This window comes from Psammomys obesus, unplaced genomic scaffold, assembly GCF_907164565.1.
Source record: "Psammomys obesus unplaced genomic scaffold, mPsaObe1.curated_primary_1811, whole genome shotgun sequence".
Classification (NCBI taxonomy): domain Eukaryota; kingdom Metazoa; phylum Chordata; class Mammalia; order Rodentia; family Muridae; genus Psammomys; species Psammomys obesus.
The window spans coordinates 969,173-986,806 of NW_026585587.1; the positions used below are offsets into that span (position 1 = coordinate 969,173).

The 17,634-nt window shown below is 38.7% G+C and overlaps 1 protein-coding gene across 3 annotated transcripts in view; it reads right to left on the reverse strand.

The window, feature by feature from the left end:
• Rgs7 (regulator of G protein signaling 7) overlaps nucleotides 1-17,634 on the reverse strand; it is a 395,324-nt gene that overhangs the window by 116,149 nt on the left and 261,541 nt on the right. For all 3 annotated transcript variants that reach the window (XM_055608524.1, XM_055608515.1, XM_055608514.1), the window contains exon 4: nucleotides 9,988-10,038. In XM_055608524.1, the coding sequence (XP_055464499.1) occupies nucleotides 9,988-10,038 (51 nt within the window). The remainder of the gene's footprint in view (nucleotides 1-9,987; nucleotides 10,039-17,634) is intronic.

A 17,634-nucleotide genomic window follows, 5' to 3' on the forward strand; every position in this document is an offset into this window, starting at 1 on the left:
TAGACTAAACTTCTGAAACCATAAGCAAGCTCCAATTAAATGCTGTCTCTTGTAAGAGTTGCCTTGGTCATAGTACCTCTTTACAACAACAGAACAGTGATGAAGATATGGGCAGTACAAACCAAAACAGGGATACTTGCCAGAGACCTGAGTGCCTGTTCCGGCACAAACAAGAAGACTGTGTTGTCCTCACTACCAATGGGATGGATCCCTGCCACACATCAGGATGTCTTCCTCAATTGCTTGTCCATATTATTATTTACTTACTGAGACATGGACTCTGGTGGAGAGAAAGCTAGATGTATCAGTTAGAGCAGCTCAGGAGCAAGACCACTGGATCTATCAGTCTCCACACACCAGTTCTGGGGCTCTACCCTTCTGGGAATCCAAACTCAGGTCCTCATGCATGCACAGCAAACACTTTAACACTGAGCCATCTCCCCTGCACCAACTGTTCATATTTCTAAATTAAATGTTTCTTGTTTTAAAAATTGGCTCCCTGTCTTATTATCTTTCTGACATGAGACAGTGGGTTTTGATATTTAGGTGTTTAGAACAAGGATAATTAGGTGAGTTGGTATAAATTTAGGTCACTTTTTCCAGGAAAAAGGGAGGTAGTCCAGTGTTGCTACAAGTTTCTTTACATGAAGTCTCTAACCTAGGACATCTTACATCAGTGTTAAGTGAGGCCTTACTAATCCAGAATGTTTGTATGTAAAGTTTCCCAGGTCTAGAACAATAATGAAAGAGTCGCTTTACTTTATTACAGACTGGCATAATAGCTTGCAGAATGAACAATAAGAAATGTTTTTATGAGCTCATGAGAGTTTGGGTGGTTATTTGCAAAGTGTTTTAAATGCTTCTACTAAACAAGACTATCATTTAAAACAACCTGAATGTATGCAGTAAAGACTTATTTTTTTTATTTCCTGTAAAACACAGGAGAAATGATGTGTAGAAAATGGCTCTAATAACAGAACGTGTCCAGAATGTACCTATTAAGTATATTACGTCAAGTTCAAAAAGACCAAGCTAATATTTCACAAAACTACTGTGTCATAAATGACCCACCAGGTGGGTCTATGTCTCTATCATGGTAACCAGCACTTATGAAAAAGTAAAATCCAGATTAGAAACAAAGTTCAATGAGGTGGAGATACAGAGTAGAGGGACTGAGATCTTAAAGTTCTACTCTTGTGCAAATTTGAGCTATGAATTTCCTCTGTTGGTTTTCCAGTTTTTTTCTTTTTCTTTTGTATTTATTTATTTACTATTATTTATTATAACTTATTACTATTATTTATTACTATTATTTATTACAGTTTGTATTCTGGCTGTAGCCCTGTCTCTCATTTTATCCTAGTCCCACCCTCCTCTTTTCTCCCCCTATAGCCCTCCCCAAGTACACTGATAGGGGAGGTCCTTTTCCCCTTCTACCTGGTTTTCTACAGTAAAACCACAGAAGTTCTGTCTGCTACTTCATGATATTGATGTAATAATCCAAAGAAATAAACTTACTTAAATGGTTCAAAAAGGCATACGATACCTGGAAAATCCAAATACCTTTTCCCCAAGTTCTCATGAGCCCAGGCTTTAAGGGCTGAAATTTCAGGAGCCATCTAACTAGATCTGTTTAGTGTGCAGAACCCAGAGTCATTTATTGATAATAGACTTTCATGAAATGAACTAACAGGATTTAGTATGCTTTCTTCAGAAGACTGCAGAGGCCTTTGCAATGAAGATGGTCCACTCGGTAATGGTGGATGTGATGAGTTGATTTAATTCATTCATTGACAGTCTGGTTACAAAACCAGTTGCTAATGCACAATTTCTATTTCTGGTTGGCTTTTAAGTCTTGATTTTTTTTTCATTGTAGTTTCAAAAAAGATAATTCTTCTAAAAACATTTTTATTACATTTGTTTATTTATTTGTGTTTGGGGGGCATTCCACAGTGCACCTCTGGAGATCAGAGGACAACTAGCAGGAGTTAGTTCTCTTTTTCCTCTGTGTGGAGCCTGGCGATGAAATTCATATTATCAGGCTTGACAGCAAGAGGCTTTATCCACTGAGCCTCTTAGCATCCTGGAGATGTTTGGTGGCTATTTTAAGTTTTTATTTTAGATAAGTTTATATTCATACCTAATTTTATTTTCTGTCCTCACTTCAAGCTTTGTATAAAAGCACCAGGTTTAGTTAGTTAATGAGCTTAGTGTTTCTTAATTCCCTCTTTTCCTGTTTTATTTAGGAGAGCAAGGCCTCAGTCATTGGTGCAATGCAGTTAAAAATATACTTGATAATACTCAAGCCAACTCCTGTTGTTAAAAGAATCAGTTGATTGCTGAAAGCCAATCATTTCTAACACAATTTAACCATTAGAGAAAATGTATGTCTTCCACCATAATGTTTGTTCAAGTGAAGTGATAAGAGAAACACATCTGAAATAAAATAAAAGCGAAATTTAACCCAAGTAATCAACAAACAGAGTAGTGTCATCTGGCAGTATTTCCAAAGTTCAAGGCCAGAAGAAAAAAAAAGCCAGTGGGAACTGAAAACTCCCTGGCACTGATTATGTTTAAAGGCAAGTATAAAAAGGTATGTATTACAGATTGGGAAAGAATCATCACCAACCCTTTATCTGCCAGAGGACTCATATCCAATATATATAAAGAACTAAACAAGCTGAAAAGCAACAAACCAAGTAATCCACTTAAAAAATGGGGAACAGAGCTAAAGAGAGAATTCTCTGTAGAGGAATAACGAACGGCAGAGAAGCACTTAAAGAAATGCTCAACCTCATTAGCCATTAGGGAAATGCAAATCAAAACAACCCTGAGATTTCACCTTACACCCATCAGAATGGCTAAGATGAAAAACTCAAGGGACAACACATGCTGGAGAGGTTGTGGAGAAAGGGGGACCCTTCTCCACTGCTGGTGGGAATGTAAACTTATACAACCACTCTGGAAATCAATCTGGCGCTTTCTCAGACAACTAGGAATAGCGCTTCCTCAAGATCCAGCCATACCACTCCTAGGCATATACCCAAAAGAGGCTCAAGTACACAAAAAGGACATTTGCTCAACCATGTTTGTAGCAGCTTTATTTGTAATAGTCAGAAGCTGGAAAAAAACCCAGATGCCCCTCAACTGAAGAATGGATACAGAAACTGTGGTACATCTATACAATGGAGTATTACTCAGCAATGAAAAATAAGGAAATCATGAAATTTGCAGGTAAATGGTGGGACCTGGAAAGGATCATCCTGAGTGAGTTGTCCCAGAAGCAAAAAGACATGCATGGTATATACTCACTCATTTAAACATACAACATAGAATAAACCCACTAAAATCTATACATCTAAACAAACTAAGCAAAAGAGAGGACCCTAACTAAAATGTTCAATCCCCATCCTGAAAGGCAAAGAGGATGGACATCAGAAGAAAACGAAAATAGGAAACAACCTCGGAACCTGCTACAGAGGGCCTCTGAAAGCCAGAAGAAAACAGGAAACAACCTTGAAACCTGCCACAGAGGGCCTCTGAAAGCCTCTGCAGTATAGACTGTCAAAGCAGATGCTGAGCCTGATGGCCAACTGATGGGCAGAGTGAATGGAATTTTATGTAAGAAGTGGGAAATAGTAAGAGCTGGAGGGGACGGGAACTCCACAAGGAGAGCAACAGAACAAGATAATTTGAACACAGGGAACTTTCCAGAGACTCATACTCCAGCCAAGGACTATTCATGGAGATAACCTAGAACCCCTGCACAGATGTAGCCCATGGCAGTTCAGTGTCCAAGTGGGTTACATAGTAATGGGAAGAGGGACTGCCTCTGACATAATCTGATTGGCCTGCTCGTTGATCACCTCCCCCTGAGGGGGGAACAGCCTTACCAGGCCACAGTAGAGAACAATGCAGACACTTTTGATGAGAACTGATAGACTAAGATCAGAAAGGAGAGGAGGACATCCCCTATCAGTGGACTTGGGGAGGGGCATGCATGCAGAAAGGGGAGGGAGGGTGGGATCGGGAGGGGAGGAGGGAGGGGCTTATGGGGGGATACAAAATGAATAAAGTGTAATTAATAAAAAATTTTTTAAAAAAAGAAAAAAAGGTATGTATTAAAAAAATCAGTTCTTTGCAGAAAGTTAAAAGGAACCAATGCAATTTAAAAATAAAATCAAGATTCAGGCCCACTTCTACACTGACTCATCTAAGCTTCACAAAGCTCGGTACTAAAACATTTTTAACATAGGAGGGAATTAGAGACGTTAACTCAAGGCCACTGGTCAGGTAGTATGTGACCCATTACTCCCTGTGTGCAGAGTCCAGGGACATGTTCTACATCAGAGGTTCCACAAAGAAGATGAGGGTCTCAAAAAAATAAATAAATAAAATGTGGGAGGGACGATGCAGAGCTAGAAGACGGAGTTAGTTGTCACTCAAGGAACAGAGGAATATAGAGCATGCCTTGCTGCTACAGGTACAGGGAAGCCCATTTCAGATCCTAACTGTTCGGACTCTTCGTTGTGAACAATGTGGCTTCATTAGCCTCCAGTGAGGGGAGACAAAGATCCCAAAGGAGAAGAATGACCCCAGTGAATCATTGGTGTCCTGCAACAAGCTTGCCATAGGTTATGAGAAATAGATCTTGCAAACCTAACCAAAAATACTGTAATGTTTACCACAGGGGGAGGAGTTGAGAGGGACAACGAGGACAGATGCAGGTGTCTGCACTCATAAGGTTTGCTGTCGTGAATGAGATGATAGGGAAGGCAACACAAGCAAGAACTCACAGCATGTTGGATCCTAGGAGCGTGATGTTTTCTAGTTCTATCCATTTGTCTGCAAAATGTCATGATGTCCTTGTTTTTAATAGCTGAGTGTATTCCGTTGTGTAAATGTACCACAATTTCTGTATCCGTTCTTTAGTTGAGGGATATCTAGGTTGTTTCCAGATTCTTGCTATTATGAATAATGCTGCAATGAACATCCTGAGAGAAGTAGCCCAGAACCAGAAATATACTCACTTACAAGTGGAATATACTCACTTATAAGTGGAATTAGCCATAAAATACCAGATAACCATGTTACAGTCTACAGATCTAAAGAAGCTAAATAACTAGGAGAACCCTAGGGACAACACTTAATTCTCATTCAGAAGGGCAAATACAATAGATACCAGAAGTGGTTGAAGAGAGAGAACCAGATGGAAGCCTACCATAAATGTCCTCTGAAAGAGTCTATACAATATGGCATCAAATAAGAGGCTGAAACTCACAGCCAAACTTTGGACAGAGTGCAGGGATTTGTAGGAAAGCATAGGGGAATTGAAGGACCCGGAGCAAACAGGACTTCCATAAGAAGACCAACAGAGCCAGCAAATCTGGGCAAATGGGGACCTGCAGAGACTGATGCAGCAACCAAGGTCTCTGCATGGAAAGGACCTAGACCCCCTGCTTAGATGTAGCCAATAGGTAGCTCAGTCTTCATGAGGGTACCCTAGTAAGGGGAGCAGGGGCTGTCTCTGACATGAACTCTGTTGCCTGCTCTTTGATCACTTCCCTCTGGTGGGGGAGGGGAACATTGCTAGGCCACAGAGGAAGAGGATGCAAGCAGTCTTAATGAGAAAATTGATAGGCTGGAGTCAGATGGTAGGGGAGGATGGCTCCCCCTTTTTGAGAAATATGAAAGGGGAATAGAGGGAAAGAGGGAAGAAGGGTGGTACCAGGAGGAGATGAGAGAGGGGGCTACAACTGGGATGCCAGGTGAATAAATTATAAAAAGTAAAGTTAAATTTTAAAAGAATAAAACAAAATAAAACAAAAAATGCAAACATACAAAAAAGAACATGATGAGAAGGCAGGGCTGGCAGACTGCAGGATGAGAGAATAAGAGCTACCTAGCTGGTAGCCTAGCAAATTCTTACATGCCAAAAATCTGAGATCATGTCACTAGCAGCTGGCTACAGTGTTTCAAAGAGCAAAGTAGAAAACAATGAAGCCAACTCAGGCAACCAAAAAATTCACAGAATCATGAGCTAAATGAAATGTGCACTTGTGCTGAAGTGTTGATTGAGATGGTTTACAACAGAGGGGGAAAAAAGAACGAAATCTAACGGTTTTGTTGGTGGGCCTGCAGAGACTGATGCACAAACCAAGGACCATGCGTGGAGAGGACCTAGACCCCCTGCTCAGATGTAGTCAATTGGCAGCTGTCTCTGACATGAATTCGGTTGCTTGCTCTTTGATCATTTCCCCCAGTGATACAGCCATGCCAGGCCACAGAAAAGGATCCAGGCAGTCCTGATGAGACTTGATAAGCAAGCGAGGGTCAGATGATAGGGGTGGAGGACTTCCCCTTTCACTGGACTAGGGGAAGAAGATGGAGAGAAGAGAGAGGGAGAGTGGGATGGGAAGGAGATGAGGGTAGGGGCTACAACAGGGATATGAAATAAATAAACTGTAAAAATAAATAGAAATCCTAATGAACATTAATAATTTTAAGCATTTAGGTAAATAAACAAAGATTATTAAATATGAGATAAGAGAGAAATCTGCTCTGTTTTCCATGAGATACCTAGTGACCCAGAAGACTAATAATGTAAGAACATGTGGGCTGTCTGGATGGAGAGCTTCAGAGAACCCTGGACTTTGACATGGTAAAGAAAGTAGAGTACCTTCTTTCAACTGAAGATAAAACAGGAAATAGGGTCGATTTTAGGGAGCATAGCCTACATTTCTTGCATCAAGCATGTCTAGTGCTATGCTCCTGAACAGATCCTGCTACAGTACAGTTGTCGGTACATAGAAAGTATGGAGAAGTAACAATGAGGAAGGGGTGGATGTCTAAGCACCAACTAGACACCCCAGTAACAGACACTGACAATCTCAGGGGGTGCTATGATAGGCAGTTTTATTAACTTTCATTTTAGTGTAGCTGTTTGTATTCACTTGTTCTGTTCCCTTTTCCCAGACTAGTCACTGAGCAGAAAATCTCATGCACACATACAACAGCAGAGACTTAACTAAGGCTGAAGAGGGGAACATGGCAGATAGGTGCAATTGTAAGTCTGGGCTCTGTGTTGAGTTGTGTTGAGGTATCCCCTCCCTTTCAGCAAAAAGACCCAAATGGCTTTGAATAGAAGTACAGAGCATTAGCCATGGAGAGGCCAGTAGGATTGCCATAGATGTATGTGTAAGGGAATTCTTGGGCTTATGTTACTTAGCAACAGTCTATGTTGTTGGATAAGAAGATATAGGAACTAACAGAGCAATCTGCACAGTTCATCATAGCTTGGCTATAGAGTCAAAAGGCATTGAGAGAGACTGAGACCAAAACCAGTGAAAAAGAAAGAGGAAAGACTGGGATGCTTTGAATTAATCTCCCATTCAAGGGAGAAAAAGTTTTCCAACAGCCTGCAGCGAGAATTCAAAAGTATTTGTTAAACAAATCAAAGTGTGGATAAGTCAACAAAGGAACAGGTTTTCTTATAATATTCTCATACATTTCCTACAAAGAGTGAAGTATAGAAGAAACACAACACATTAGACAGATTTTATATATGTGTGTGATGGTTTTAATGAGAATGCCTTCTGCCTAAGAGCTCATATATTTGAATGATTGGTCCCTAGTTCATGACACTGTTTTGGAAAGAATAAGGGAGTGTGGCCTTCTTAAAGAAGGTGTGGGACTGGGGGTGGGCTTCGGGGTTGAAAAAACCCATGCCATCTCCAGTAAAAATATTCTTGTTCACTCTCCAACTTGCAGATAAGTTCTTAGCTACTGCTCCCGAGCCTGCATGTGTGCTGCCATGTTTTCTACCATGACAGTTGTAGATTCCCCCAAATAAATATTTACGTTTATAAGTTGTCTGAGTCATGGTGTCCCTTCATAGAAATACAAAAGAAACTAATACAGCTTGTATTATATACACATACAGAATGTACATGTCAACATGCATGTCAATATAACTAAGAATAATCTTAAATTCTACATAAAGAATTATGGAGCTTTATTTTTATGTTTTCAAGAAATAGTATATTTTGCCTCAGTGTCTAATGATACTAAATTGCTTGAATGGCAATGGAAGGGTCTCAGGCTTTGCCTAACAAAATTGTAGTCTACTAAGGGGCCAGCACTGTGAGCTTCTTGGTCATGGACATGCCCTAGAGATCATGAGACTCATGTTGCTTCATGCGAGCCCCCGGATTCACAGTTGGTCTTGTTTTTCAGCTGGTTTTCACAAAACCTTATTTCAACAAACTGTTGACATTTAGAATTTCAAGTTGTCCATTAACCTCATCATGCAACATTCTGCTGCTGGACAGAGCACTGGGAAGGCAGGAAGCAGGCAAGAGATTCACTTCCATCTTTAAGGCGATTCAGGACATTGGTGAGTTCCAAATTAGAGCAGACGTTATAATGACAGTATTGTCTCCCTTCCAAACAACTCCACACACGAGGCCATCTTCAGTGTAACTTTCTTAATATGTCAACAAGTCATCAACCACATTTAGTTGAGAGCAGAGAGGTTACCAGGTAGATTGTACCACACATGGGAAACACCACCCATGCTCTTTATACCCCTCAAAACCTAGCACTTGGGCTAATAAACTTGTTCATTTTTTAAAAACCCAACAAGTTAAAAACTATCCTTTAAATTTGGTCATAATGTAAAAGCTTGAACTTGATGGCAAGTTTCAGGTCAGCATAAACTACAGGATACATTCTACCAAAAATTAAAAAAAAAAGCTATTAAATTGTTATTGAGAAATACTCTTCTGAATTTATTTATTTGATCTCTATGATTATTATGGTTGGGTGCACATCAGTAGCTCGTTGGGGATCATTTTCTGAGATGCATAGTCATGCAAATCAGGGATACCAATGGCATAAAACTGACCTTGCTAAATGTGTGGCTTCCTTTCTTCAGAAGTGCTCCCTCTCTCACTAGTGACAGTGCAGTTCTATACAATAGCTGCTTCATCCCTTAGTTAACGCTTTAATCCCTCCCAACCTACAAGAGAAGCATTCTCAAAGCTCATGTATCAACTGGACATGGGTGTGTATGTGTGTGTTTATAATTCAAGCTACATTTTCTGATGAAGTAGTTTCATTAAACTATCACAAAGTTAAGGCAAAAGCCTTTCCTCTTCATGTATTATCAAGTTTAAATAATTCTAACATGGTGCTCAGTGAAGTGGGAACAAAAGACATAAATGTCCTTGCCAAGCAGTAGATGAAGCGCTGTACATGTCAGTATGCTGCCCACACTGTCCTCCACCATCTCCATCTTTCCTTGTTGCTAGAATCTCAGTTTCTTAGAAGCTATTAGATTCTCAGCATCTCTACTAAGAAGCAGAGCTTATTTGCATGTCAGTGACATAAACAGTTGGCCACACATAAATGCTTTCACATCCCATTTTCAAAAGCCACTGATATGTGTAGGAATTTCTTCTGGGAAATACAAAATACAAGCTGGTAAAAGTTACTTCAGACTTGGGAATTTAGTGCTCTGTTGCAGAACTTACCCTGCCTACCAGATTAAATGACTTCAGGATTTTAGTCACAGTTTTAAACATATATACGCATGACCAAAAATTAGAATTACAAAAAATGGTTTTTAAATGTCGTTCAAAAAAATAGAACTAAGGCAAATGATAAATTAATAATATACTTTAAAGTATCCTAAGGAGATATTTCATGATTTCACAATCACTTGCTATAAATTACATATACAATTGTTTATGGATATATAAATATATAGTCTATTTTAAAAATCACAAATAACCATAATCTAAATAACATAAAATGGATTATTTTAGTTGAATATATATTGACTATCTGTAAATGTTAAACATATAGTTCAAGTTTAATCATTATCATGAGATTTGCTTGATTATTATTTTAAATAGCCTTGAAAAAAACATATTTATCAAAACCACAAAGAGAACATGTCTAGCAATGGGAAAATGGTTTATTTACCTGGATCTTCTATTGTTAAGTTCTTTATTAACCACTGAACAATGTCTGACCCTAGAAAAAGAAAAACACAAATATATGTGAACCTTTTGTTTACACATTTAATGTTAAGAACTTTCTACTCTGGGTTCTCATATCAGTAAACTCTTCTAATCATTTCAATAGACACTGAAGAGTCATCCACAGATAGAGCACCAAAAACAACAATGTGAATACATTTCTCTAATGAGCCAATGTACAAGATAACAAATTATTAAATATAATTTGTTGTATATATACATAGACTATGCCTTCATTTATTTAAAAGCCTCAGTCAGTAAGTTTATTGAATGCCATATTTCAGGCACAAATCTTATCATGGCATGAGTATGACTTTCCAAGAAACTCCCTCATTTCTGATTGTCCTTATCTTGTCCTTGTAGTTATGTTAAGTGAGGTCAAGAATGTCTGAGTCTTTAGTATATCCAGAGGCTTTAGCCTCCTATGACTTCATAGTGCTTTTCTTTCTGAATTTCATGTGGTGTACTTATTTCCCAGAGCCCCTCAATTCTGTCTTCTCGGCACAGCAGCCACCTCAGCCCTTCCCTCAAAACCTTGGGAATTTTTATCAGAGTCTGGACCACACCACCTCACAGCTGTGTGATCACATCCTTAAAGAACTAGCTGGAGCCAGTGGCTCCACAGTCCCTCAAGGTAACCTATGCCTCATTATTACAGCACTAAAACCCATACCTAGAGATTTAAGATGTTCATGAGACTAGAGATGAAGAAAGTTGTATGTGGAACTACATGTGACAGATAGATGTGATTGGCAAAGTCCACATTATGCAAAATAGCAACAAGAGATGGAGACAGGCAGTCCCAGGGGGTTATTGCCTAACCAGTCTAATTGAAATGGTGAGTTTTAGGCTTGATGACTTTGTTTCACAAACAATAACATAAAGAGTGATAGCAGAAGATAACTGGTGTCAACCCATGTCCTTCACACAAGCATATACAGGCAAGTCCTCATTCACACACTACATGTTCATACAAATGTGCTACATACATACTACATATGAGCTCACAAAATGTAACATAAAAAACCATCTCTTGTATACCATCTGTCACCTCAGATACTAAAATTTCCCACTGCTCTGGTTCATGCTCTACCTTGGAAATGTGTCCTCTTCAAAGCCTAGGTATAGACACATTCAGCAGAGAATTATACCAGATCTCCAAAACAAACTAACAACAATACTCCTCATTATTCTGAAAAATAAAAAAAGGACACTTCCAAATTCTTCTTACTAAGCCAGTATCGCTCTGATACTAAAATTATATAAAGAACCAATAAGAGAGAGAGAGAACATAGATGCAAATCTGGTGAATATAGACACAGATTTTCTCAACTAACTAATAAAGAACCAATAAGAGAGAGAGAGAACATAGATGCAAATCTGGTGAATATAGACACAGATTTTCTCAACTAACTATTTTCAAACTGAATTCAAGATCATATTAAAGACACCATCCATCATTATCAAGTCAGTTTCATTTCAAATGCGGGGATATTTCAACATCTGTAAATAATTAAATGTTATCTACCACAGAAACCAACTCAAAGACAGAAACTGTATGACTATCTCATTAAATGCAGAGAGGGCCTTTGACCAAATCCAACATCTCTACATGATAAAAATCCTGGAGGATTTAAGGATATATGGGGCATATCTCAATTTAATAATGGTAGCATGCATCAGTTCACAGATAATGTCATGCCAAATAGAGAAAAACTTAAGAAAAAAGCATCTATCAGTCTTAATCAAAGAAGGCACTCCTTCCAGTGAAGGGTGGTGGATGCACTCATGGCTGATCAAGATGCAGAAAACGGGTGACAGATGTGGGACCAGCCCCAAATATGTCACTTATATTATGCCCTCCAAGGCTCATGGAACATTGCAGGAGAAGGAATAGAAAACACATAAGAGCCATAAGGTAAGGTAAATGGTGAAGGGATGCCATTGTTTAGACATGATACAATTATTGTAATCATTAACAACCAAAAGCTGAGGTTACCTGCATTAGGCCCACACAAGACCAGCCCTGTCAATCTACCAACAGGCAGTCAAAGACTAACAAGGGGCTCATTGGCCCTTGCCTTTTGCCTTGAAAACAAAGTGGACTGCAGGCTCATAACTCCTAGGTTCATATCTCTGGAACTGAAGCCAGCCAGCTGTTTGAGGATGAAACTGTGCCTCTATAGTTTGTGATTCTCAGCTTGAGGTTCCTATTCTTCTTTAATCAAAGGAGGGGGGAGAAAGTTGAGATCATAGAGCATAAGTATTGCTGTATAGGTTGATTGAAACACATTCTAGGAAGAATAGACCTTAACAGACAAACCAAGGGGTAAATACTATAGCTCCCTTTCAGCTTCCTCTGTTAATTTTCATGAGAAAGAAAAAGGAGGTGGGGCTTGGAGTCATATTTTTTAATAAAATGAATATGCATTTCTGCCTTATGGATACAAATGGACTTTGCTTTGTAGGATTACTGTATTTCTGAAGAGCAGTGTATGAGGTTTTTTTTTTTGGCAGTTGAAGAAAGTAACATTTTATGCACACTAAAAATAACTATTTAAAGAAACCATGTAGTACATTGTATGTGAATTCCTCAATTGCATTGTATTTAATGTATTTAATGAAAGAATTTACTTTCTAGGACTGGGTAGGTGGCTCAGTGGGTAATGGAATGTCTTGCACAAGCATTGGAGTCATGGGATCAAATCCCAGTACCCACATAAAAAGCTGGTCATGGCTGTTACATACACCTGTAGACCAATGCTCTGGGAGGTGACGAAGAAAGGCGAAGGCTTGCCAGCAACCAGGCAACTCTGTCCCCGGTTCAACTAAGAGACCTGTCTCAAGGGAATAATACAAAGGGTGACAGAAGAGGATGCGTGAGGTTTCCCCCTGTTTTCTGAAAAGAATGCCCACAGGCACACAGAATCACACACATCACACAGATCACAGTCATATACATCTACAAAAAAAATTCTCTAAAAGAACACCTGAAGATTTCTTTCCTGGAATGTTATACACCGGATATACTTAAAGAGAATTTACTGTTCATTGCGTTAAAAGTTAGCATCTCATCCCACTTTGAAATTGGACGTAACTTAGAAGGTAAAGTCCATTTTGTCTATTGCTTAAAATTAATATGAATGAGATATAAAAATCAGTTGACACAAAATAATCAAAGAAATATGATTGTCTTAGTAGATAGCAAATCTATTTTCAATCTTGGTCTATAACACTTAAAAATGTAGAGAAATGAAATTATAAAATGTTCAAGTAAATAAATGGAACTGGAAAAAAATTATGCTGAACGAAATAAACCAGACCCAGGTGGAAACTCTGTAACTTCTCTCTCATATTTGGATCCTGGTCAACTTTTAACTTTTAACTTTTTCATAGCCAGAAGGCTAAATATGGACCACTGCAGGTAGGGGATGTCTTCAGGAAAGGCGGCAGGTGGAACACAGCTGATAGGAAAGCAAGCAGTAGGTACTGAGGATGGAACTCTGTTTCTTCTTGTGTGTTATAGTGCTCTCTTCTAGGCTGTGTAAGTTAACATTTCTCTCCTTGGAGGAATGAATGATTTATAATAATTCAATAACCCTCTTAATTACTTATGCATTTTCTCATAGTAATATATATGTATATATATATATATATATATATACTTTGTGTGAGATTAATACATAAATTCCAACTTTTCATTGACTCAACTTCATATGATAATTGTTTCCTAAGAACTGAGGAAATGTCAGTAAGCAAAGTATTTATATTTTGTTGGGGGATAGAAAGACAATAAGCAATTAAGCATGTCAAAATCATCATGATTGCTGAGAAGAAAGTCACATGTTACTGGTAAAGTAAGGTCTGAGACTTGAATAAATTATGTGAATGTGTTGGGCAAAAGAGTCCACGGTAAGAATAACAATTCCCCAAACTCAAAGGCGGAATCCTCACAGGAGCATTAGGGAAACAGGAATGTTGAAAATGGCCCAGACTTAACAGCAGTGTTAGAGCTGTCAACATTTTTCTTAATTGCTGAAGAAGTAAAATGTATTCAATTCCTGTAACTATAACTTAAATTATTAAACATCTCCTATAATAAACTTCCAACACATTGACCAACAGAGTCTAATTTCATAGGCTTTTATACCATATCAAACACCTTGAGCTAAATTTGTGCCCTACGAGGCTTACCGTTTTGTATGTACATTTTAGAATAAATGATTGTTTCATACTGAGCAATGACACTAAATGTTAACTTCATTTTTCATGTTAATTTCATTAATATTTTGTTATACTTATCATGCTATTATCAAGTAAATTTATGATGGTTAATTTAATTGAAGAAATAGCAATCATATTCCTGAAATAATTTCACTTAGACAGGTCAATCCTCCCTGATTTCTAGTAGGCAGTGTTTAAACATCTCTCATAAGAATCAGGACATGACATATTCTGCTTCTCTGTTTCGTACATGTCTCTTCAAGCTGAAAAGCCACCCCAAGATAACTTTCATAGGAATGTAGGACAACATGGGAAGACCAAGTATGTCATTTACTCCAGTCATCTGCTCAGACCTTAGCTAGTTGTAATTACTGTTTAACTTACAGGTTATAAGAAAGGCATTCACCAAAACACTATTAATTGAGAATTTGGCAAACATACCTCAAAAGACTATTGCAGAAAATGCCTGTAGCATACAAGAAATAGTAAGGTAATGTAAGACATGAAAAGTAATGAAGAGAGAGCTTACATCATACCTAATTAGGTTTAAATTTCCCAGCGAAAATGTCACACAAACACACATGAGCATGTGCACACACAACCCTTATAACAGCAACAACAGCAGCAACAACAAAAGAATAAAGAAAGGAGCTCTAGAAAATTCATATAACTGGATTCAGAATAATTGACATGGAATCCTAGGAGAATGCAAAGTGGAAGTTCCACATGGCATTTGTAGGAGAACAGAGAACTTCACTTGGAATTGTGTATATTCTGTCAAAAAGCTAACCTCTAATCTGTCTATGCCCTGAAAAAATGAAAGCCTGAATTCAGAAGTAATGGACTAAGTTATCTGGTGGAGGAAATTTTGAGAGCAGTTTTGGTATGATTACTGTTAACTGCTTTTAGTCAGATCTGCAATGAAGGTGGCAGAAAGACATTTAAAAGAAAGTAAAGTTTGGTTAAGAAAGAAGAAACTTGAAGTCTGACTCAGTTTAACAAATTAATTGCCTAGTGTGGAAGCACTCACCTTTAATCCTAGCACTTGGGAGGCAGAGGCAGGCAGATCTCTGTGAGTTCAAGGCCAGCCTGGTCTACAGAGTGAATTGCAGTACAGCCAGGGCTACCCATAGAGAAACCGTGTCTCAAAAAACCAACCCTGCCACCACTCCTCCCCCCCCCCGCAAAAAAATTAATTGATTTACCTGTTTAATTTTGTCTATAGTTAAAGGTGTTTTCTTTCCTAATGTATCAACTAGCTGCTTCACAGGTTAAGCTGACGATTGCCGTTTCCAAGGCTGTGCTCTAGTTAACACAACATGTATATATTCATTTCCGAGGGGAAAAGGTAGTGGCATGAAGAAGGTTGGGTATATTTCCTCACAGTTCTGAAGACCACAAGTCTGAAAGAAAGGGCTTGGCAGTAGCATGTGTACTCCTTATTCTTGTCTCTTCCAGGTTTTACCAAATGCCAGCATTCTTCATGGGCAGCAGCAGAATTCAAGTCAGCCTTGGTCTTCACACAGCCTTCTATTTATTCTCCATTGTTAATCTCCTATAAACGTATTTCTTCCCACCAGATGTATGGCCCACTCATATTACTCAGGAGGATTTAACTCAAATCTTTAATTTCATTCTATCTGTAAAGCCCCCTTTGCCAAACAAGAGCGCATTCCTCAGTTCTGCGGAATAAGGCGTGGATAAACAGTGTGTCCCCTTGGGCATGCAATATTAGTCAACCCCACAGGTTCATCATAGCTAAATCTGTTGTTAGACTGACTCAGTTTTTCATTTTGGACAAAACATAAATATTAAAAAAATAACATTCTAGATTGCCTTAAAGAAAAAAGAGGAGTATTTTTACTCATTTGTACACTGTAATTCTAGGTTATATATTTGAGAAAATATTATCTGAATTGTACAAACACTGTTTTTCCCTCAAGTGGATTACAATGTTTTATCTGCAGAGGCAATTTTGAATCATTTCTCTGAGTTGAGAGGAAACAAGCAACACGGTTGTTATGTTGCAAATAGGGAATGAAGACAGACGGGTAATGGAGCTAACATTTACAGCCTAATTAGAAATGCTGGCTGACTGGCCATACTGGTAGAGCACCCCACTACTGCTGGCAGCAGAGCTGCCTAGTCTCCTGTTGCCTTTCTTCACTTCAGTATGTAGAACCAAAGAAACCTTTTTTTTTTTTTTTTTTTTTTTTTTTTTTGCGTACATCACTAACAATGAGCAATTTGCTCTTCACTGTCCTCTGTAACAGGACAGCAGCTGCTTGCAAGCCCTCATTCTCCAGTGACACACAGGCTTGCTGTTTTATCATCATGTTCAATACACATGCTGGGTATGTGAGGGACTGGAAAGATGGGAGCAAAAAGGCAATCATATTCATTTTTAAATAAGCAAACAACAACAACAAAAAAAGTTGATTTAAAAATTCCCTTACTGTTTTCCTTTCCAAGGTCTATTGTTCAAAATGTTTGGAGACTTTCTTGGACCATGCCTTGCCTCTGCTTCTGAGCACACAAACAGAGTGTTCATCCAGCAACCGTGCCCCTAAGTGGGGAACAATCATGGCATTCGGCACAGCATTAGCAGAGGGATGGCTTTGTCCAGAAGGCTTATTGAGTTTCATGATTAAAAACTTGGTATTCACTGACTCATGGATACATAGTAATGGTGATGATGGTAACGGTCGTGGTGGTGGTGGTTTTGGTGATAGTCGTGGTGATAAAGGGGATGATGGTGGCAGTGGTATTGGTAATGGTGATGGTGGTGGTGATGGTGGTGGTGATGGTGGTGGTGGTAGAGGTAGTGGTAATGTTGATATTAGTGGTGTATAGGAATTTCTTGCGGACTGAGGCATATTCCATGAAGAAGTGAAGCTGATAAGATTTAGAAAGTAAGCCAAGCTTACAAGCCTTAGAAAGCTAAAACTTACAAGATTCACAAAGCTGGGTCCCCAAGGTTATGCAACAATAAACAATTGCTGGGGACAGAGGACTACCACTGGCTGAGCTGCCTGAAGATCGTGCAAAGGAGCTCTAGAGATGCTACATTCTTGACTCATTCCCCATGGGATGACCCTTGTGTTGATGTAGCTGTTTTGAGAGTTCCATGCTCCTATAGGAAAATCCTATAGGATTTTCCATCCTTACCCATAATCTGTAAGTGAGCCCAATAAATTCATTGATTCACCAAGCTCAATGTGGGTGGAATCATTTCTCTGTGCAGTCTTCAGTGTTCTCTCGGGGGTGAGCAGATTTCTCCTGTTCCTTCAAATGTCATATGCCAGGTTGACACTACCAGTTCTTTAAGTACAACTCTCAAATCACTAAGGGTAAAAAGCTCATTAGG